The sequence below is a fragment of the Spermophilus citellus genome (genome assembly GCF_964194105.1).
Source record: "Spermophilus citellus genome assembly, chromosome: 4".
NCBI lineage: Eukaryota > Metazoa > Chordata > Mammalia > Rodentia > Sciuridae > Spermophilus > Spermophilus citellus.
The window spans coordinates 181316642-181340861 of NC_138185.1; the positions used below are offsets into that span (position 1 = coordinate 181316642).

Sequence of the window (24220 nt, forward strand, 5' to 3'; positions counted from 1 at the left end):
GCACTGTTTTGACCATGGACAATAAATGTGCTGATAAAGTTTTGGTTTTTTGCTTTTAAACTTATTGGACTGTGGGCTGGACACCACAATAATTTTTTTTTCACCCTACTATTGAGCTACATCTGTAGCCCTTCTAATTTTAATTTTTTTTTATTAGCTACACATGACATTACAATGATCTTGGCAATTCATACATTTGAATCAATTGGGGTATAATTTCTCATTTTTCTGATTGTACAGATTGCAGAATCACATTAGTCATCACCACAATAATTTTTAAAGAATTAAATTATTTTCACATTAGGCACCAGGAGGTTATACAACAGCTAAGGTCACATAGGTAACAAAGGAAGTAAGGTGCAGGAGCAAAATTCAAGGAGATTTTCACAGTTAAGTCTGAAAAGCAAATGTTAACTCTTAATCAGTTGGATCATTTACTGTATATTCATCTGTTCATTATTTCACCCACTATATACTGAACATTCATTATATACAAGGCCCTTTTCTGACCATCAAGGATTTTACAAGAAGCAAGACATACAAAGTTTCTTAATATCAGGATTTAAATACTAATTTAAATGTTTATTAGGAAACAGATAAACAAAGAAAGGCATAAGTAATTGCAGATACTTATGAAAGAGCTAAATTAGTTATCTATTTCTGTGTAATAAAATACTCCAAAAACTTAGGTTAAAAATGACCATTTTTGAGCTGGGGATGTAGCCTAGTAGTAGAGTGCTTGCCTATCAAGGGCAAGGCCCTAGGATCAATTCCCAGCACCACAAAACCAAACAAACAAAAACACCTCAAAACATTTATTTTCTCATAATACTTGGGGTTGACAATTTGGGCTGGGCTTGGCTGAATTGTTCTTCTGTATCACATGTTATTGGCTGGGCTCATTCATGTGTTCACAATTAGTTGGCAGATTGCCTGGAGGTGGTCTAGTCCCACGTGAGCTCACATGTCTGGGGCTTCAGTTGGAAAGTCTCTTCCTATCCTTCTCTTCTTCCCTCCCTCCTTCAAGAAAACTAGTCTGGTTTTGTTTACAAGGTGGTAGTTCCTAGAGTTAGTATAAGCTGCACAACCTCTTCAATCCTTGCTTGGAATTCCCACAATATCATTTCTGTAATATTCTACTGGTCAAAAAAAGTCATTCAGCAAACTCAGATTCAAGAGGTGAGGAAACAGACTCCCTCTTCTAATGAGAGAAGCTGCAAAGAATCTGTGAACATTTCTAATCTACCGCATAAGTGAATGAGGTTAATTTAAGAGAAAACATAGGCAGCTGGACACAGTGAGAGGATCCCTATAAGCTTGAAGCCAGCCTTAACAACTTAGTGAGGCCTTAAGCAACTTAGCAAGACACTCTCAAAAATAAACAGGGCTGGGGTTGTGGTTCAGAGGTAGAGAGCTTCCCTGGCACACGTGAGGCATTGGGTTCAATCCTCAGAACCACATAAAAAAATAAAGTACTATGTTAACCTACAACTAAGAAATAAATATTTTAAAAATACCAAACAAACAACAACAACAAAAAAGCTGGGGATATAGCTCAGTGGTAAAGTGTTCCTGGGTTTAATCCCCAGTATAAAAAAAGAAAAAAAAAAACCCATAAAACACAGGCAGATAAACAGAGCAGAATGGGGTTACATTAGAAGAATCAGAAATGGTCTTTGAGGTGCAGCTATCTGAAGAAGGAAGAACATTAAAGGTTGAAGGAACAGCATGTATAAAGATGTTGAAGCGGGAGTAGATCAGTATGTTGGAAGGACAGGAAAAATTCAAGTGTTACTATAATTCAGTGAAAGACAAAGAGGAAAAACCACTGACAAGGCTCAAAAGAGAGGTGAAGATCAGATAATGAAAGTTACTATAATTCATGATAAGGAGTAGTACTTTTATTCTAAGTATAATGGGAAGTTATTGAGGAAAGGGTAGAAAAAGCAAGGAGTTCACTTAAGAGTTTTTGTGAGAGGTAATACCAATGGAGATGGAAGAGAAGTAATTAAATTATGGGATATATTTGGGGATTATTACCAATAAAACTAGTCAGTCAACTGGATATGGGGCTAGTGAAAAAAAAAATAGTAACTGAGGAAGGAATCCTGGGTTTGGGGCTTGAACAGTTTGGAGGATGGTGGTGTCAATTACCCATCCATTTCAACCTTAAAAAGTAAAAATAAAAAGTTTTCTACCTCTTCTTGTGTATGTAATATTTTTATTCAAGAGTATTTTAATGTTATTATTATTAGTTGTTCAAAACATTACAAAACTCTTTTTTTTAAGAGAGAGTGAGAGAGGAGAGAGAGAGAGAGAATTTTTAATATTTATTTTTTAGTTCTCGGCGGACACAACATCTTTGTTGGTATGTGGTCCTGAGGATCGAACCCGGGCCGCACGCATGCCAGGCGAGCGCGCTACCGCTTGAGCCACATCCCCAGCCCCAAAACTCTTGACATATCATATTTCATACATTTGATTCAAGTGAATTATGAACTCCCATTTTTATCCCGTATACAGATTGCAGAATCACATCGGTTACACATCCACTTTTTATTCAAGAGTATTTGAAAAAGTCTACATAAAATGTTTCTGGGGGCTGGGGCTATGGCTCAGAGGTAGAGCGCTCACCTAGCACGCATGCCGCACTGGATTCAACCTTCAGCACCACATAAAAATAAAATAAAGAGATTGTGTCCACCTACAACTAAAAAATAAAATAAAATATTTAAAAAAAGTTTTTGTGAAATGTGGGTTCATAAAAAAGAAATTCACAGTCTGGATAGCACAGTGACAGAGTGCTTGCCTAGCATGTATGAAGCCCTAGGTTTGATCCCCAATACCACAATAAAGAAAGAAAGAAATTCATGAACCTAAAACTACTCTAAAAACTTAAGTTTCCTAAATTAAAAGAGAAACCCAATCAAAGAAAATCTAGAACACCATATTTTGTATAGATAGTGATGAAAAGACATGCTAAATAATATAAAGGAGATCATAGCTAACACTTTTTAATTTAGTCATAATTTCTCCCAAATTATAACATATTCTGGAGAACTAAATGTTATTAAACCATTTTTCAATACTTTAAAAAAGAAATTCTAATACCATGTATTTTAGGCAAATATTATTCTCCATTCTGATAGCCCAAGAAATCTTAAAGAAAAAAGTTATGTAAGAACATAAGAATCACTGTTAACAGACAATAGGATTCAAAATATATATTTTTTGTTTAGATAACATAACCATAGGCCTAATGGTTTCTAGCATTCCCATTACTGGTCTGTAGTCATATTATCAAAGCTTAAAATAATATGTGGTATGGCATATGTGCTCAATAAACAATAAATAAATCAACATATTTCCCTATCAAGATACTATAAATGTCCTTTACAAAATGGAGGCTATATGATTAATCTGTCAATCACTCAGAACCCTTCCATCTTCTTAAAAAACCACAGAACAACAAACTAGAGCCTTCCTTCTCCTAAAAATTCAAAACCAAATAAAAAAATACATATTTTAAGCAGATACACTTTGCATTTGAAAAACATCTACAAGGCAAGAAGCATGTCTTCTTCTGCCCAGGTTAAACAAAAGAATTAGAAAGGGCCAACACTGGGTTGGGGATGTGATTCCAGCATTGAAAAAAAAAAAAAAAAAAAAAAAAGAAAAGGAAGGGCCAAAGCTAGTCCCTTCAAAACTCACTATATTCTCTAAATTACATTGGGCTTATTATTTACCCAAGATAAGACTGTTTCTCTACAAATAAGGACACAGTGTCAGGTATGGTTGTGTATACCTGTAATCCCAGTGATTCCAGGCCTCAGTAAGGCATAGGCAGGAGGATCTCAATTTTGAGGGTAGTCTTAGCAATTCTGAGACCCTAAGTTGGTCTGCCTCAAAATTAAAAAAAAAAAAATTTATATATATATATATATGAAAAAAGAGTTGGGAATGTAACCCAGTGCTAAAGCAACCCTGGGTTCAATTCGTATCAATATCATGCTTTTTGTGGAATGACAGCATTATATATGATTTTCTTTTTGTGACTCTCAAGTTTTCTATATCAAACACATATTACTTTTATAATTAGAACAAAATACAATTTTTAGCTGGGCACAGTAATGCACGCCTGTAATCCCAGAGAGTTGGAAGTCTGAGGCAGGAAGATAATGAATTCAAGGCCAGCCTAAGCAAATTAGCAAGATCCCAAGCAACTCAGCAAGACCCACACATATATATAAATAAGTAACTTCTCAACACCATCATATTAATATGTTTTCTTATGCTTTTGGTAGTACTGGCCTCAATTTTCAATTATTATTTGCATATCTGATCTACACTGAGTTTAACATTAAGGCAGAAATATATATCTTTTTTCTTTGTGGTACTGGAAATTGAATCCAGGATCTCACACTTGCTAGGCAAGCACTCCACCACTGAGCTATATTTCCAGCCCTTTTTACCTTTTTATCTATTTTGAGACAGAGCCTCACCCTCACTAAGTTGGCCAGGTTGGCCTCAAACTTGTGATCATTCTGCTTCAGCCTGCTGAGTAGCTGGGATTACAGGTTTGTGCCTTTGTGCCTGTCTATATTTTCTTTTAACTCTTTTATCATGAATGAAATGACAGGAGAATATTTTAAACTACCAGATAAGGGTCTACAAAATACAAGAATTATTGTTGCATTTGGGAAATTCATTTGAATGGTTATTACAAGAATTGCAACAGTATAATGTGTCAAGTGCTTACACATATTAACTCATCAATTCTTCACAACATCTTATGAAAAAGGTACTATCTTATCACCTCTTAAAAGAATGAGAAATTATGTCATAGGGTTTTAATAAAGACTAAAACACAGAGGATCTGTCTCCAGATTTGCCATTCTTAATTTCTGGACTAGAATGCTATTTAAAGGATGAACAGAAAAAGTGGGAACAGAAAAAATAACAACCCAAAAAGTGATAAAGTGAAGAATGAGATCAAGTCACAAATGGACTTACAAAAAGATTTAGGCAAAAAAATTAAAAAGATGGGCACATGGGAAATACAATATATCTTTATTTATTTATTTTTATAAATCTCTAGCTTCAAAAGAAAAAAATTTTCCTCTTTCCTTATTTAGGTGCTATCTCTAAAGCTGAGTCTCTTAGCTGAGGTTTCTCAGCTGTTAACACCTATGCACTGCCACAAGGTAACAATGCTCTGAAGAGCAGGTAATAATAAATAATTGTCACATAAACTGTTGCTAACATTAAATTCTTTTAAGAGTAAAAGCCAAAAGTAGTAGCAGAGGCCTATGATTTCACTGGTTGATCTTTTGTTCTTTGCCTTTCTGAGCAAATAGTCTAAAATCTTTCAAAATATCTATATTTCGGGCTGGGGATGTGGCTCAAGCGGTAGCGCGCTCGCCTGGCATGCGTGCGGCCCGGGTTCGATCCTCAGCACCACATACCAACAAAGATGTTGTGTCCGCCGAGAACTAAAAAATAAATATTAAAAAAAAAATTCTCTCTCTCTCTCCTCTCTCACTCTCTCTTAAAAAAAAAAAAAAAAAAAGACGCTTTCCTTTAAAAAAAAATATCTATATTTCTCTTACAACATGTCTACTACATATCTTCAATATTTTACTTTTCCCAAAAAACTTAGTCCAATTTGGGTTACAATATGGCTCTGGTAAGCTAATTTTTAGTGCTTTGTGCAAAGCTGAAAGTCAAACAAAAGGTAAGCTCTATTTCTCACAGATTAGAAGGGAACTTTCCAGAATGAATTCATCTGATCCTAAGCTTTACCAAGCATAAAGTAATGAGAATTTCATCTTTCCTTCTCTGGTTTGCATTGGTGATACCATTGCCTCAAAGGCTCTCCTATATACATAAGATAGAAAAAATATTTTCAATTTCTGATTTTTTAAAAAATAAAGGATTTTAAAAGTATATACTCATAAGAGTGTAGGCTCAGGTTGGAGTTGTGGCTCAGTGGTGGAGCACTTGCCTAGAATGTGTGAGGCACTGAGTTCAATCCTCAGCACCACATAAAAATAAATAATTTTTTTTCCAGAAATTTTTAATTGATTTTATTATTATTATTATTTTTAAATACATGATAACAGTGGAATGCATTACAATTCTTATTACACATACAGAGCACAATTTTTCATATCTCTGTATATAAAGTATGTTCATGCCAATTTATATATATAAACATACTTCTGTAAATCAAAATCGTTCTTTGTTCATATTTGTAAGCTTTTCTGAGTATAAACAGCCAAACTGAACTACTAGCATCTCCGAGAAAAAGCATTTTTTTTTTAGAAATAATACAGTTCAACTACAGATTGCCAATGTTAAGACCCACAAGCCTAAAATCCAAGAGCTCTCTACAATTTAATTTTGATATTATGACTGTTTTCTAAGGATTTATTATACAAAATTAGCCTAAATTTTCTAGTCTATAAAATATGAATTAAAGTAACCACTGCTATGAAAAATCATGACATTCTTATTAGATACTGCTGAGGCATTTATAAATTGCTAAAAAAAATGGTTACCTTATGATAGAAAGACTGCTTAACCTATGAACATACTATGTTTAGAAAACAAACTTAAGTAATGAGTGACTGCTCTCTCTAGATATTTTATTCTAATATAGTGATCATTTTCAAGTAGAGGGATGTGATGTAACCCACAGAGGAATGATAGGGTAGCACCAAAGAGAGTAGAGAAGGTATAGCTAAAGGTTATACAAAAATGGCAGATCTTAGCCTCTGTTACATGGTCTTTCTTTTTTGATTCCTCACTCTTTTGATTTCTTAGACTTTTTTTTTTTAATCACCAATATGAACAATGTGAGATTGATGACACTAGCTTTGTATAGTTTTACTCTCTATTTGGAAAATTTTACAAATTTAAAGGAATATATATATATTCATTTTCTTATTTTTTTTCAGAAGTTCAATTTTAAAAAGAGTAATAATATTTTAAAATTTTAAAACATATAACAGTCTTCACTTATTTTCTAATTTGTCAGTGACAGGTTGGTGCTAGATGCTCTGAAGAGAGGACAGGAAAGGAAATTCTTACAGTTAAGTATTTGAAAAACTAAGAGAAATAATGTATACTATCACTTAACTGTAAAAAAAACTGATGTTTCAGTATAACCTTGTGATGATAAATTCTAGGTATAATTAATGAGAGGAAAATTAATAAAATTTTCTAGTTACTTTAAATCCATTTATAGTAATATCAATTTTAAATCCTGAAAGCTAAATATACACATTCAGAACAACTAGAAAAAAAATAATACATGCCTTGTAAAAACAATGACATTTCCAAAAAAAGAAGTTAGTCAAAAGCAAGAGCAAAATTACATGATTATACGAGGCTAAATTTATAAAATATACTAAGTAAACATCAAAAAGTAAAATAAACATACAACTCTTTATCCCCTCATCAAATTATTCTAAAAATACTAATATTGCCACTCCAAAAAATTAAAGCATAAAAATCTCTTTTTAATTTCTTTTTTTAATTTTTTTTAAGAATTTTTAAAATATTTTTTATTTTTTAGTTTTCGGCGGACACAACATCTTTGTTTTGTATGTGGTGCTGAGGATCGAACCTGGGCCGCACGCATGCCAGGCGAGTGTGTTACGGCTTGAGCCACATCCCCAGCCCTAATTTCTTTTTTTTTAAAATGATTTTATTTATTAATTTTGCATTACAATTCTTAATGCACCATTATACAATAATTTATCATATCTCTGATTATATATAAGGTATGTCGACACCAAATTCACATCTTCATACATGTATTTTGTATAATTTTGTATATTTCACCATCCATGCTATTCCCCTTCTCCCTTCCTTTCCCTCCCACCCCTATTCCCTTGCTCTCCCTCCCAACCCCATTTTGAGTCACCCCCTTTATATCAGAGAAGACATTTGGCATTTGTTTTTTGGGGATTGGATAACACTTAACATAATCTGCTCTAATATCATCCATTTCCCTGGAAATGCCATGATCTTATTATTTTTTATTTCTGAGTAATATTCCATTGTGTATAAATGCCACATTTTTTTTTTTATCCATTCTCCACTGAAGGACATCTAGGTTGGCTCCACAGTTTAGCTATTGTGAATTGTGCTGCTATAAACATTGATGTGGCTGTGTCCCTGTAATATGCTGTTTTTAGATCTTTTGGGTATAGTCAGAGAAGAGGAATAGCTGGGTCAAATGGTGGTTCCATTCCTAGTTTTCCCAAGGAATCTCCATACTGCTTTCCAAATTGGCTGCACCAATTTATGATTTCTTATAATAGCATACATTGCTTCAATTCAATCCTTTAACTCTTCCCCTCTAACATTTACTTTTAGCTCCTATAGCAACTTCTTCTTTTGGCTCAAACCTTTAAAAAAGTCTAAAAAATAAGGCTTTTTATGAGAGGCCACTGATTATTGATGTTTTTTAGTCTTATAAAAGAAAACTTGTATATATTATTAAAACTGGATGGCATGTGGTATATGGTATATTAGTCTTCTACATGTACTGAAGTTCATTAAAAAAGGCTTACAAATCAGAATATTTTATTATTTAAAGTATAATAATGATCTTATCTTATGAAGAATACAAAATAAAATCTATTATTACAAAATGGTTTGTTCTAGTTCTTTTTACTCTTTTATCCTTTCTTCCTATATTAAGTTATAAGTTCTTGACAACTTACTAAACACTGAACTTATCAATGTATTTAAAAAGGCATGATTTGAATTGAAATATAAAATAGTACAGGAATTTAAATGGTAAAAAAGCTCAAAGGAAATTTCCCTGCAGAGGAACTGAATTTTTTTTTATGTCACGTTTGTCTTGTAGATGCTTACATAGTTCATTTCTCTATCTCACTCACTCCATAATGCTTATTACATTAGCTTATACATGTTTCCTGAGCTTGTCTGAACCACAGAATACCATCAATAACTTCCTTACTTTTGGCCTTTGAATCATTTACTTGAAGATCACAAATAAGTACAAAAAATATTTCTAAAGATGGAGAAAAACAAAATAAAAACTTGTACTTACAACTTGAGATTCACGAGCTTTAGGAAACATTTTGGCAACATTGAGGCCATCAATGACTATGTCAAAAGGAGGACAGGATTTTACAAAGTTCTCAAACCTCTTCAGTTCCTAAAAAAGAAGTCAGACAAAACATTAACAAGAACTTAATTACAAATAAAGTGACTTTCTTATTATTTTGATAATTCAAAATATTCTTCCCTTAAAAATACATACATATATAAGTATACTCTAAAAATGAAATCTGAAAATGTCAGCCTAATGGATGCAAATGCATATAATTAATTATATAGTTTTATAATCTCATAGTGCTTTAATTTCACAGAGTATCTTCATCTGCAATTTCATTTGACCTGTACCAACCCTATGTAGCTGTTAAATTGATTCACACAATAAGCAAAAAGACAAATAAAATGTCAAAATTCCTAAGTCCTGTCTTGTAAGTGAACCTCAGAAATGCCAGCCTACCAGTACAACTGTGCTAAAAGAACAAGGCTCTAAAATTTTTACCTCCTCTTTTATCATTAATAGTCTTTTATTTATATATGTCTATTTTGAAGAAGTGGAGATCATTAATTCAACAAATACTTGGGGGTTTCTGTTTGTATTTGAGATGGTATCTATATTGACCAAGCTGAGCCTGAATTCAAGATCCTTCTGACTTAGCCTCCTGAGTTGCTGGGGTTACATGTATGCATCACTGTGCCCTGCTCTAACAAATATTTGCTTAGCCCTTTAGCAAAAAAGACAACAATCCCTAATTCAATGGAGACCTGTGGGAAGGCATACAAAATAAGTCAAATTAATGTTATATTATATATTAAATGTGATGAGTGCTATGGGGAATAAAAAGAAAGGGAAGGGTTCTGACATCTGGAAGTGATAAAATAGTTTGTGCTGGACTACCAGATAATAATAGAAATTCTAGATTAAAACCCAACTACATTTGAAGGTACTAAAGAATGACCAAAAGCAGGCAGAAACTGAAAGGGACATGATATTTGGAAGGTTTGGTAGTTTTAAAACATTGAATAGTAGAGTGCTCATGCATTCAATTCACCAGTAACAGAAAAAACAAAATACCACAGGTCTGAAATTTCTTTAACACTTCTCCCACCTCAAAAGGTAGAGTCATGTGGCTGGGAGTGTGGTTCAGCTATAGAGCATTTGCCTAGCACGTGCGAAGCCCTGGGTTTGATCCTCAGCACCACATAAAAATAAATGAATAAAATAAAGGTATTGTGTCCCACTACAACTAAAAAATAACTATTTCTTTAAAAGGTAGAGTAATTATAATTCACTCTTCTTGAATATCCTTTGTAGTGAATAAAGGAGATCAGAAGTGAGGCTCTATGACTTCTGAGGATAGGAAATAAAAGACACTATACCTTTAAATGCTTACATAAAAACAAGAAAGATCTGCAATTATTTTATGTAATTTTTCACTTTAAGAAGCTAGAAAAAAGGAGTATATCAAATTTCAAAGAAAGTAGAATAATAAAAAGCAGAAATAACAAGGTAAAAGTTGAAAAAAATTTAACATCAATCTCTATTTCATCTCATATACAAAACCTTTTTCTACATGGATCATAAACCTAAACATAAAAGCCCAAACTATGAAGTTTCTGAATGAAAATTGGAGAAATCTTTGCACTACCAGATAGGCAAAAACTTCTTGAGCAGCAAATACAGTCATCATTAATATTCATGTAGTGAGCTCCTTGATACAAAACCCCTCTAATGAACAGAACATAATTTTTGCAATTTTCTGGCCAAAAATTCATTCAGAAAATTTAATCATAAGGAAATATCAGATAAATCTAAATGGAGAGGCATTCTAAAAAACAATAGGCCTGGCTCCTTTAACATGGCGGCGGGCGCGGAGAGATCAAGTCTCTGACCTCTTCAGCTGTGCGGGCATAGGGAGTCGTAAACAGTCTAATTTCTGTTTGCTCAGGATCACTAGGCAATGCTGAGCTGACGTGGATCTGGGGCGAACAGTCTGGTCCTCTCAGAACACACACTGAGCCCAGATCAGCTGAATTCAAGCTCCCGTTCTCCTGCTTCCCGCAGAAAACAGCTGTGACTCAGCACTAATCCATCCGGCTGAAACAACTGGTCAGCCCTTCTGATCCAACGGAGGTAAATGCCAACCGAGCCTTCATAGGTAGTGGCCACAGGTTTGAAACGGGGCTTGGGAGAGACAGTAAGGACCCACCCGTTGCATTGGTCACCCGGCAAAGGGAAACGAACTGTCGCCATTTGCAAGAGATACCACCATGGCAGAGAACTGACGTCACCAGACTGTGGCGGAGGAGATAACTTCATTGAAACCTGTGGCTACAGGTGTGTAATCCCCTAGCCTTCCCTCTCCACACATCGGGGAAACCTTAAGGGCCCCTCCCAGCTCTCCCTTAAGGGCCCCTCCCAGCTCTCCCGTGAGCGCAATAGCCAGACCGAGGGAATCAGATGTGGCGCGGGACCCGCGGCGCAGAACTCCCGGCTACTGCTCCCACCAGTGCTGACAACTGAGGTCTCTTGCACCAGCTACCGGGGGCGTGGCTACCAGAGGCAAGTAAAATTCGCTGAGGATTCTCAGCCCCGAGCTCTACAAACTTAGGGTCTGAGGGAATGGCAAACAGGGAGAGTGTGCCCAGTCGTTCATGAAAACAGGGCTCCCGGGAGCAGCAGACCTGGTGTGTAGCCAGTATTGTGGTGAGCGGCACCCGTGAGAGGGGCCTGGCTAGAGGAAAAGTGGGGAAGTGACTAGACACAAGAGGAGGCCCTAGGCACTCAGGATTGGAGACTCGCCCAGTCTGGGAGGAGGAACTGCTGCACAGTGACTGGTTTCCGTGTATTGACAGGAGAAGCTTGGCCTGGTGGGCACAGCTCCACCTACTGGAAGAGAAGTTAATCAAACTGTAAGACTGCATTTATTAGTTTTTTTTTCTTTTTTTTTAAATTTGGGGTTTTTTTTCATTTTCATTTTTCTTTCTTGTTGTTTTTTAAATTTTTTAAAAAAATTTTTAAGTTTTTTTCTTCTAATTTTAATTTTTTTATTATTATTATTTAAAAAAATTTTTTTCTTTTTTTATTTCCTATTTTTTTCTTCTTTTGTCTTTTCATTTCTTTTCAATTTTCTTATTCCCCCTTCCTTGAATTCTACCTGCTTACTCTCATTCTCTTTAGTGACTTCTTCCCTTCCCTTCTAATACCTTTCCTCCCAAGCATCAAATAAATCTATAGGAGTAAACAGTAACTCAGCAGTCAAACAGGACAAGAAGTAACATGAGCAGCATTAAAAAGCAAGGAAGAAAAGGAGTACCAACAATGCAGGACAGCCTAAATATTCAGGAGGACCTAAAGTCATCAGAAAAATGGTCATATAAAGAACTCAAGGAACACCTTAGACAGATGGAATGGAACCTTAAAGAGGATATGAGACAGCAAATTCAAACAGTGAAAGAACACATTGAAAACGAATTACATAAACAGATAAAAGAAGAAGTTAAGCATCTTTATCAGGAGATAGAGATTATAAAAAAAATCAAACAATAATTCTAGAAATGAAGGAAACGACAAACCAAATTAAAAACTCAATTAAGAGTATCACTAACAGAGTGGAGCAAGTAAAAGCCAGAATGTCAGATAATGAAGACAAAATGTATCATCTTGAAAAGAGTCTAGCCAACTCAGAAAGGCTGGTAAAAAATCACGAGAAAAACATCCAAGAGTTATGGGATAACATAAAAAAACCAAACTTACGAGTCATCGGATAGAAGAAGGTACAGAGATTCAAACCAAGGGAATGAGTAACCTGCTGAATGAAATAATTACAGAAAACTTTCCAGAAATTAAAAAAAAAAGGAAACAGATATACAAATTGTAGATGCATACAGGACACCGAGCACACAAAATCACAGTAGACCAACGCCAAGACACATTGTTATGAAGATATCCAATATACAGAACAAAGAGAAAATATTGAAAGCTACAAGAGAAAGGAGGCAGATTACATTCAGGGGTAAACCAATAAGGTTAACAATGGATTTTTTATCACAGACGCTGAAAGCAAGAAGGTCATGGAACAATGTATTTCAAACACTGAAAGACAATGGATGCCAACCAAGAATTCTGTATCCAGCAAAATTAAGCATCAGGAATGACAACGAAATAAAAATCTTTCACGATAAACAAAAGTTAAAAGAATTTGCAGCCAGAAAACCAGCATTGCAAAGCATCTTGAGCAAAACACTACATGAGGAAGAAATGAAAAACAATAACCAAAACCATCAGTGGGAAGTGCCTCGGTAAAGACAGAGGGTGGGGGGAAAGATAAACATGGAGAAACAAACTAAATTAGGAAAAAAAAGATAAATAATCAAACATGGCTGGAAGTACAAACCATATATCAATAGTAACTCTAAATGTTAATGGCTTAAACTCTCCAATAAAGCGACATAGGCTGGTATCATGGATTAATAAAAAACAAATCCAACAATATGCTGCCTCCAGGAGACACATCTGATTGGAAAAGACATACACACAGGCTGAAGGTGAAACGATGGGAAAAAATATACCACACACACGGTCCTCGTAAGCAAGCAGGGTGGCCATCCTCATATCGAATAAAATCAACTTCAAGACTAAGTTAATCAAAAGGGATAAGGAAGGACATTATATACTGGTAAAAGGAACCATTCACCAACAAGACATAACAATTATCAATATTTATGCACCAAATAATGGTGCTGCGACATTCATAAAACAAATTCTCCTCAAGTTCAAGAACCAAATAGACCACAACACAATAATTATGGGTGACTTCAACACACCTCTCTCACCATTGGACAGATCCTCCAAACAAAAGTTGAATAAAGAAACTATAAAACTCAATACCACAATCAATAACCTAGACTTAACTGACATATATAGAATATATCAACCATCATCAATTTGATATACTTTTTTCTCAGCAGCACATAGATCCTTCTCAAAAACAGACCATATATTATGCCATAGGGCAACCCTCAGTAAATATAAAGGGGTGGAGATAATACCATGCATTTTATCTGATCATAATGGAATGAAACTGGAAATCAATGATAAAAGAAGGAAGGAAAAATCCTACATCACATGGAAAATGAACATTATGTTACTGAATGATCAATGGGTTACAGAAAACATAAAGGAGGAAATCAAAAAATTCTTAGAGATAAATTAAAATACAGACACAACATATCGGAATCCATGGGACACAATGAAAGCAGTTTTAAGAGGGAAATTCATCGCCTAGAGGTCATTCCTCAAAAAAGGAAAAAACCAACAAATAAATGAGCTCACACTTCATCTCAAAGCCCTAGAAAAGGAAGAGCAAAACAACAGCAAATGTAGCAGAAGGCAAGAAATAATTAAAATCAGAGCGGAAATCAATGAAATTGAAACAAAAGAAACTACTGAAAAAATTAACAAAACTAAAAGTTGGTTCTTCGAAAAAATAAATAAGATCGACAGACCTTTAGCCATGCTAACGAAGAGAAGAAGAGAGAGAACTCACTAACATACGGGATGAAAAAGGCAATATCACAACAGATGCTACAGAAATTCAGAAGACAATTAAAAATTATTTTGAAAACCTATATTCCAATAAAATAGAAGATAGTGAAGACATCGATAAATTTCTTAAGTCATATGATTTGCCCAGACTGAGTCAGGAGGATACACACAATTTGAACAGACCAATAACAATGGATGAAATTGAAGAAGCCATCAAAAGAATACCAACCAAGAAAAGCCCAGGACCAGATGGGTATACAGCGGAGTTTTACAAAACCTTTAAAGAAGAATTAATACCAATACTTTTCAAGTTATTTCAGGAAATAGAAAAAGAGGGAGCTCTTCCAAATTCATTCTATGAGGCCAACATCACCCTGATTCCGAAACCAGACAAAGACACCTCAAAGAAAGAAAACTACAGACCAATATCTCTAATGAACCTAGATGCAAAAATCCTCAATAAAATTCTGGCGAATCGAATACAAAAACACATCAAAAAAATTGTGCACCATGATCAAGTAGGATTCATCCCTGGGATGCAAGGATGGTTCAATATACGGAAATCAATAAATGTTATTCACCACATCAATAGACTTAAAGATAAGAACCATATGATCATCTCGATAGACGCAGAGAAAGCATTCGACAAAGTACAGCATCCCTTTATGTTCAAAACATTAGAAAAACTAGGGATAACAGGAACTAACCTTGACATTGTAAAAGCTATCTATGCTAAGCCTCAGGCTAGCATCATTCTGAATGGAGAAAAGTTGAAGGCATTCCCTCTAAAATCTGGAACAAGACAGTGATGCCCTCTATCATCACTTCTATTCAATATAGTTCTCGAAACACTGGCCAGAGCAATTAGACAGACGAAAGAAATTAAAGGTATAAAAATAGGAAAGGAAGAACTTAAATTATCACTATTTGCGGACGACATGATTCTATACCTAGAAGACCCAAAAGGGTCTACAAAGAAACTACTAGAACTAATAAATGAATTCAGCAAAGTGGCAGGATATAAAATCAACACGCATAAATCAAAGGCATTTCTGTATATCAGCGACAAAACTTCTGAAACAGAAATGAGGAAAAACACTCCATTCACAATATCCTCAAAAAAAATAAACTACTTGGGAATCAACCTAACAAAAGAGGTGAAAGATTTATACAATGAAAACTACAGAACCCTAAAGAGAGAAGTAGAAGAAGATCTTAGAAGATGGAAAAATATACCCTGTTCATGGATAGGCAGAACTAACATTATCAAAATGGCGATATTACCAAAAGTTCTCTATAGGTTTAATGCAATGCCAATCAAAATCCCAACGGCATTTCTTGTAGAAATAGATAAAGCAATCATGAAATTCATATGGAAAAATAAAAGACCCAGAATAGCAAAAGCCATTCTAAGCAGGAAGTGTGAATCAGGCGGTATAGCGATACCAGATTTCAAACTATATTACAGAGCAATAGTGACAAAAACAGCATGGTACTGGTACCAAAACAGGCGGGTGGACCAATGGTATAGAATAGAGGACACAGAGACTAATCCACAAAGTTACAACTATCTTATATTTGATAAAGGGGCTAAAAGCATGCAATGGAGGAAGGATAGCATCTTCAACAAATGGTGTTGGGAAAACTGGAAATCCATATGCAACAAAATGAAACTGAATCCCTTTCTCGCCATCCACAAAAGTTAACTCAAAATGGATCAAGGAGCTAGATATCAAATCAGAGACGCTGCGTCTGATAGAAGAAAAAGTTGGCTCCGATCTACATATTGTGGGGTCGGGCTCCAAATTCCTTAATAGGACGCCCATAGCCCAAGAATTAATAACAAGAATAAACAAATGGGACTTACTTAAACTAAAAAGTTTTTTCTCAGCAAGAGAAACAATAAAAGAGGTAAATAGAGAGCCTACATCCTGGGAACAAATTTTTACCCCTCACACCTCAGATAGAGCCCTAATATCCAGAATGTACAAAGAACTCAAAAAATTAAACAATAAGATAACAAATAACCCAATCAACAAATGGGCCAAGGACCTGAACAGACACTTCTCAGAGGAGGACATACAATCAATCAACAAGTACATGAAAAAATGCTCACCATCTCTAGCAATCAGAGAAATGCAAATCAAAACCACCCTAAGATACCATCTCACTCCAGTAAGATTGGCAGCCATTATGAAGTCAAACAACAATAAGTGTTGGTGGGGATGTGGGGAAAAGGGTACACTTGTACACTGCTGGTGGGACTGCAAAATGGTGAGGCCAATTTGGAAAGCAGTATGGAGATTCCTGGGAAAGCTGGGAATGGATCCACCATTTGACCCAGCTATCGCCCTTCTCGGACTATTCCCTGAGGATCTTAAAAGAGCGCACTATAGGGATACAGCCACATCAATGATTATAGCAGCACAATTCACAATAGCTAGACTGTGGAACCAACCTAGATGCCCTTCAATAGATGAATGGATAAAAAAAATGTGGCATCTATACACAATGGAGTATTATGCAGCACTAAGAAATGACAAAATCATGGAATTTGCAGGGAAATGGATGGCATTAGAGCAGATTATGCTAAGTGAAGCTAGCCAAGCCCTAAAAAACAAATGCCAAATGTCTTCTTTGATATAAAGAGAGCAACTAAGAACAGAACAGGAAGGAAGAGCATGAGGAAAAGACTAACAGTAAACAAAGATGAATGGGGGGAGAGAAAGGGAAAGAGAAGGGAAAGCATATGGAAATGGTAGGAGACCTTCAATGATACACAAAATTATAAGAGGTTATGAGGGGCAAGGGGGAGGGGGAAAAAAAGGGGAGAGAATTGAACAACAGCAGAGGAGGTAGAGAGGGAAGATGGGAGGGGAGGGGAGGGGAGGGGAGGGGAGGGGGGATAGTAGGGGATAGGAAAGGTAGCAGAATACAACAGTCACTAATATGCCATTATGTAATAATGTGAATATGTAACAGATGTGATTCTGCAATCTGTATTTGGGGTAAAAATGGGAGTTCAAAACCCAATTGAGTCTAATGTATGAAAGATGATATATCATGAGCTCTGTAATGTTTTGAACAATCAATAAAAAAATAAATAAAATAAAATAATGGTACTGTGTTCACCTGTGGGGAGCCACCTCTGAGCTACTGGAATGTCTTCACTAGGGCTTGAGCCAAGGAGATTGTGGCTTGGCATTGCAAGCTATCTTGTGGCTCCTCCCATTTAATGGATTGCACAATGCATGTGACCTCTGTCTTTGCTGGGCTAGGAAGACTGATCTCATAGATCTGGAGTTAGGTGTGACCCATTGGGAACTGAACAGCTCACCTCCTACCTTATTTGGCAAAGATAATTCTGTAGAAAGCCTCTGAAGGTCCCCCATATAAATAAAGCATACAAGGACCCTCACTTTTTCTCTTTCCAGATTAGAAGCTCAACCCCTAAGGTCGGACAGCAGTCCTGCCCTCGCTTTCAAAATTACTTTCTGTGTTCTGTGGGGTTTTTTTGCCACCTTCTTTTCTTAGGTTTATTTTGCAGCCAGCTCAGTCCATGCAGAGAAACCCCAAATTTCACTGCCCCCACGGGACATGGGCGAGATCCACCTATAACTAAAAAATAAATATTAAAAAAATTCTGGAAAAAAATGCAACAAAAATACTTTTAATGAATGGTTGAACTTGCAAGTATAAAAAAGAAATCAATTTCCAGATGCTAAAGATGAGGTATGACCTTTGAAAACCAGAAATGGTAAGCATAAGCGTTGATATTAATGTTGTGCAGGAGAAAAGTATAGATGAAATGAGATAGGCTTGCCTTTCAATACTCCCATGGGAAAGGAAACCTACCAAAACATGGGCTCAAATGAGGGGAGAAATCAGAAGCAAACTCTTGGATAAAGCAGAAATCTTTAAAAATGACACACTAATTAATAAAAATAATATGCAAGCTATTACCACCAGCTATGTAAGTAAGAAAAAAAAATCCCTAAAGGGGGGGGTGTGAAACCTTCCAGGCTTGTGTCCTAAAAGTTCAAATTTAGACAAACAATATGTGTGATAAAAAAAAACATCATCATGCTCTCACCCAAGAATTAACACAAAAACTGGACCCCATCCAGGAATACCTCTGAGTGATGTGACGTGACAAAAGCAAACACAAAATCTCTTTGGAGTGACACTATCAACAACCCAGGTCACATAGGAATTTTCTCAATCTTTAAAAAGAACAAATTACTCTAAGGATGAATTCACTAGTTCAAAATCACAAAACACAAGGGGAAACAATCTACCATATGTGAGAATCCTTTGTCACAAAAGATTAGAATCCAAAGAACTCAGGATGGAGGACAATAGAAAAATCTAAGATAATAAAAAATAATTTTGTAAAATAATCAAAACACAAAAGAAAAATCAAATCATAAGAAAAGACAGATTGTGAAAAAAGGAAAAGCAAATTTGGAAGACAGGTTCTAAAATTAAAACTGTAAAACAACTAAAACTAAGTGAATAGGGGAAAAAACCCCAAAGTCCATCAACTGGTAAACATACAAACTGAGTAAATTCATAGGCTAGAATACTATTCAGCAATAAAAAGGAACCATTGGGATTGGAAGATGGCAGACTAGAGGGAAACAGTTTTTCTTAAAGCTTGGTGACCCGTATTAGAAATTTTGGGGTATACTAAACAAGGAAAGAGACGTCAATAGAGCCCGGTTGCTGGCGGGAGTAGCCCAATTGGCACACAAGAACCGAAAAAGTTGAGAAATACAATGTACAGTCTTAATGTGGAAAATCCTAAAATCGGAGGGGCAGCCTGCCTTAGGCCGATCCATACGTGATTGGACAAAATTAATTGGTATATGAATTAAACCCCATGATTAACAATTGTCCACAGATATTTGAGGTAGGAGTCATTTTGAGCCTACAGCACTGCAGAGGTCAGTGAATACAGGAACTGAGAATGCAAATTTGGGAAAAAAGGGGCTGGCTCTAATATACAATACAGACAAGCACCAGCCACATGACCTAATCTGAGCCTGGCAAAATCCAGAGATAATCTGGCACAAAGAGTATATTGTGGGGGGAATATAGGTTGGAGAGGTTGGGGAGAATCCAGTTCCCTCCCCACTTTGAGTCCAGGGCATGCAGGTCCAGTTCTGTGGACTGGGAAATGGGTGGGTATTTGCTCTTGGAAACTGACCGTGAGAGGCTCAAGAAACTGAATGGGTGGGTGTGCCACATTAGGAGACCCACCCTAGGAGGCAGAAAAGAGTTTAGGATCACCTACAGTGGATCAGAAACCTAAATTGGCAGGTACGATTGCGCTTTGGGGCAGACTCCAAAAAGCCGTGAAGGGTGGTACCCGTAAGCAACAGAAACAGTGTGAGGCTGGCTTCCCCATCTTATGAATGGATCCCTGAGGAGACTCCGGGGGTATAGTCTCCCAGCGCTGTATGGCATCTGACAGGCTCTAAAGGTGCGTTCATTTAATATCATCAGGTAACTAGCTTCTTAATAAAGTACCTGGGACCTCACTAGACCTAAGCTGCCCTGGCCCCAATAGTTCCTCCTACACGAAACTGCTCTCAGAGAAGTGAAGCAGCTTCACCCTGGAGAGGAGCTGACAGCATTGCCCGTTGAAACTTCTTACCTCAAAGAAGGAAAGGAGAGGTTTTTAAACTCCAACTGGCATCTCGGTGAGCAACACAAAAAAGAAAGGAGTCAACAACTGGCATCCCCTAATCTTGCACCCAATATATAACTCAAGAAGAAACAGAAATGGAAAGAAAGACATTTGGGCACAGATAATGAACAAAATATATTGCCATTGATTATTTTGTTCACTGCAGTGGAAATAACTCCTTACGTTTTTTTAATCAAGATTCTTTTTTTTCTTAATTTTTTTCTAGTGCTGAAAGATTCATAGACATTTACACGTTTCTGTTTTTCTCATTTCTAGCATTTTTTTAAGGTAATTATTTTTCCTTGCTCTATCTGTGAAGTGTTAGGAGTTTTGTTTAGTATAGTTTTATATATAGATTTTGTTTTGTATCCTCTTCAATATTCTGTTCTCCTTGTTTCCCTTTTCACTAGCTAACAACCAAATTCTATTATTCTTTCATTCTTCCTTTAATTTTTTTCTTTTATTTTTCTCCTCCCTGCTCATAACTAACCTACTTGCTTTTGCATTTCCCATATTCACTTATTGAAATTGCAAACCTCTTTCTACCATCCTTCCTCTTCTTTCCTCTTAATTAACTCTGTTCTTAAAATCTCTTAGCACTAATTAGTTTATATAATGTCAGACCCCACCACCAATACTATAGTAATAATTAATACTAAGGAAGTAAAAGATAATAGCTATTGTTTGATTTTATGCCAGACATAATACATGGTCACTTATTGTTTTACTGTTGGCAATTGCTGATTCTACCAAATGTATTTATTGTGCCAATTAATACTATAGATGTTATAAAATGAACCAAGCACTTCATTTATTGCTATATATTGTATAACATAGGTCATTGACATTATTTGGCTTCCCCTAAACTATGAGGTACTAGAAACCAACAGGGACATTATAAGTTCATACAAGTAGAAACACTGCTGTTCAGATCCATTCAGATAGATGGGTAGACACAAACGATATGAAAAAGCAGGGAACAAACTGTCCCAAACAATCCAGAATGCCTCAACAACAGATTCCATGGGCAACTCATTGGAAGAAATGTCAGTGAAAGAATTTAGAAAGATCATAGTTAATCTGATCTTGAGGTAAAAGATGATGTAAGGAGTGAAATCAGAGAGAAAATACAAGGAGATGGAGATCCTGAAGAATCAATCAGAAATCCCTGAAATGAAGGAATCAATAAACAAATTAAAAACTCAAAAGAAAGGGCTGGGGTTGTGGCTCAGAGGTAAAGTGCTTGCCTAGCATGTGTAAGGCCCTGGGTTCGATTCTCAGCATCACATAAAAATAATTAAATAAAGGTATTATGTCCAACTACAACTAAAAAATTAAAAAAAAAAAACCCTCAATTGAAAGTATCACCAATAGACTAGATCACTTGGAAGACAGTTTCAAGCAGTGAATACAAAGTATATAATCTTAAAAATAAAGGTGATCATTGAGAAAAGATGTTAAGAGACCATGAAAAGAATTTTCAAGAAATATAGCATGGGGCTGGAGATGTGGCTCAAGCGGTAGTGCGCTCGCCTCGCATGCGTGCGGCCCAGGTTCGATCCTCAGCACCACATACAAACAAAGATGTTGTGTCCGCCGAATACTAAAAAATAATATTAAAAAATTCTCTCTCTCTCTAAAAAAAAAAAGGAATATAGCATAACATTAAGGTCAAATTTAAGATTCAAAGGGCTAAATAAAGGCTCTGAAGGAAAACTAAAGGAATATTTTCAATTAAATAATATCAGAAAATTTCCTAAAACTTAAGAATGAAATGGAAAATCAAATATAGGAAGCATAGAAGACTCCAAATATACAAAGACACATTAAAAAGATAGTGCACTCACCATGATCAAAAGGTTTCATCCCAGGGATACAAGGTTGGTTCAACAAACAGAAATCAATAAACATAATTCATTACATAAATAGACTTAAAGACAATAATCACATAAATATCTCAATAGATGCAGAAAAAGCATTGAACAAAATACAGCATCCATTCATGTTTAAAATTCCAGAAAAAAACAGGGACACAAGGAATATACCTAAATATTGTAAAAACTACATATGACAAACCCAATGGCAACATCATTCTAAGTGGAGAAAAACTGTAGCCAAAGCATGTCTATGAGTGGGAAATTCAAGAGATATGAATAGGAAAAGAAGAAATCAATCTGTCTGCTGATGACATGCTTCTATATGTAGAATAACCAAAAACCAAACCAAAACAAAACAAAAAACAGAAAACTTCTAGAACTCATAAATGAATTCAGAAAAGGAGCAGGATACAAAATTACGAACCATATATCAATTGTGTTCCTATACTCCAATGACAAATCAGCTGAAAGAGAAATTAGGAAAACCATCCATTCACAGTAAGCCTCAAAATAAAATATTTGGGAATCAACCTGACAAAAAAGGTGAAAGACCTCTACAACGAATACTACAAAACACTAAAGAAACTGAGGAAGACCTTAGAAGATGGAAAGAATTCCCATCACCACCACCATGTTCTTAGGCAGAATTAATAATGTCAAATTAGCCATATTAACAAAAGGACTATACAGATTCAATGCAATTCCCATCAAAATTCCAATGGTGTTCTTCACAAAAAAAGAAAAGGCAGTCATGAAATTCATCTGGAAAAATAAAAGGCCCAGAATAGGCAAAGCAATCCCCCCCACTTTTGGGGGGATTGAATTCAGGGGCACTCAACCACTGAGCCAAATTTCCAGCCCTTTTTTGTATTTTATTTAGAGACAGGGTCTCACTGAGTTGTTTTTAGCTGAGGCTGCCGTTGAACTCGCCATCTTCCTGTCTCAGCCTGACGAGCCATTGGGATTACAGGCATGCTCCACCACACCCAGCCAAAACATCCTTAATGGGAAAAGTGAAATGAGAGTCATCACTATACGACCTTTAATTATACATCAGAGCTATGGGGGTGGGGGGAGGCCACAATATTGGCACCAAAAGAGGCAAGAAGACCAATGGAATAGAACAGAATATCCATTCATCTATTGAAGGGCATCTAGGTTGGTTCTATACACAATGGAGTATTACGCAGCACTAAAAAATGACAAAATCATAGAATTTGCAGGGAAATGGATGGCATTAGAGCAGATTATGCTAAGCGAAGCTAGCCAATCCTTAAAAAACAAATGCCAAATGTCTTCTTTGATATAAAGAGAGCAACTAAGAACAGAACAGGGAGGAAGAGCATGAGGAAAAGATTAACTTTAAACAGAGACAAGTGGGGGGAGAGAAAGGGAGAGAGAAGGGAAAGCATATGGAAATGGAAGGAGACCCTCAATGTTACACAAAATTACATACAAGAGGTTGTGAGGGGAAAGAGGGGGGAACAAGGGAGAGAATTGAACAACAGCAGATGAGGTAGAGAGGGAAGATGGGAGGGGAGGGGAGGGGAGGGGGGATAGTAGGGGATAGGAAAGGTAGCAGAATACAACAGTCACTAATATGCCATTATGTAAAAATGTGAGTGTGTAACCGATGTGATTCTGCAATTTGTATTTGGGGTAAAAATGGGAGTTCATAACCCAATTGAGTCAAATGTATGAAAGATGATATATCATGAGCTTCGTAATGTTTTGAACAACCAATAAAAAATAATAATAATAAAAAAGAACAGAATATAAAAGAGACAAACCCACAAAAATACAGTTATCTCATATTAGATAAAGGTGCCGAAAAATATACAAAAGATAGCCTCTTCAACAAATGGTGCTGGGAAAGCTGGAAATCCATATATAGTAGATGAAATTTAAATCCTCACGTCCTGCACAAAACTCAAAGTGGATCAAGGGCCTAGGAATTAACCAGAAATACTGCACATACTAGAAGAAAATGTAGTCCCAACAGTCCAACAT

At 35.9% G+C, this 24220-nt stretch overlaps 1 protein-coding gene across 4 annotated transcripts in view; it reads right to left on the reverse strand.

Annotated features, from left to right (window-relative positions):
• Positions 1-24220, reverse strand: part of PRORP (protein only RNase P catalytic subunit) — a 128612-nt gene that overhangs the window by 78812 nt on the left and 25580 nt on the right. For all 4 annotated transcript variants that reach the window (XM_081291189.1, XM_081291188.1, XM_081291187.1 and 1 more), the window contains one exon: positions 9089-9196. In XM_081291189.1, coding sequence (XP_081147315.1) covers positions 9089-9196 — 108 coding nt within the window. The remainder of the gene's footprint in view (positions 1-9088; positions 9197-24220) is intronic.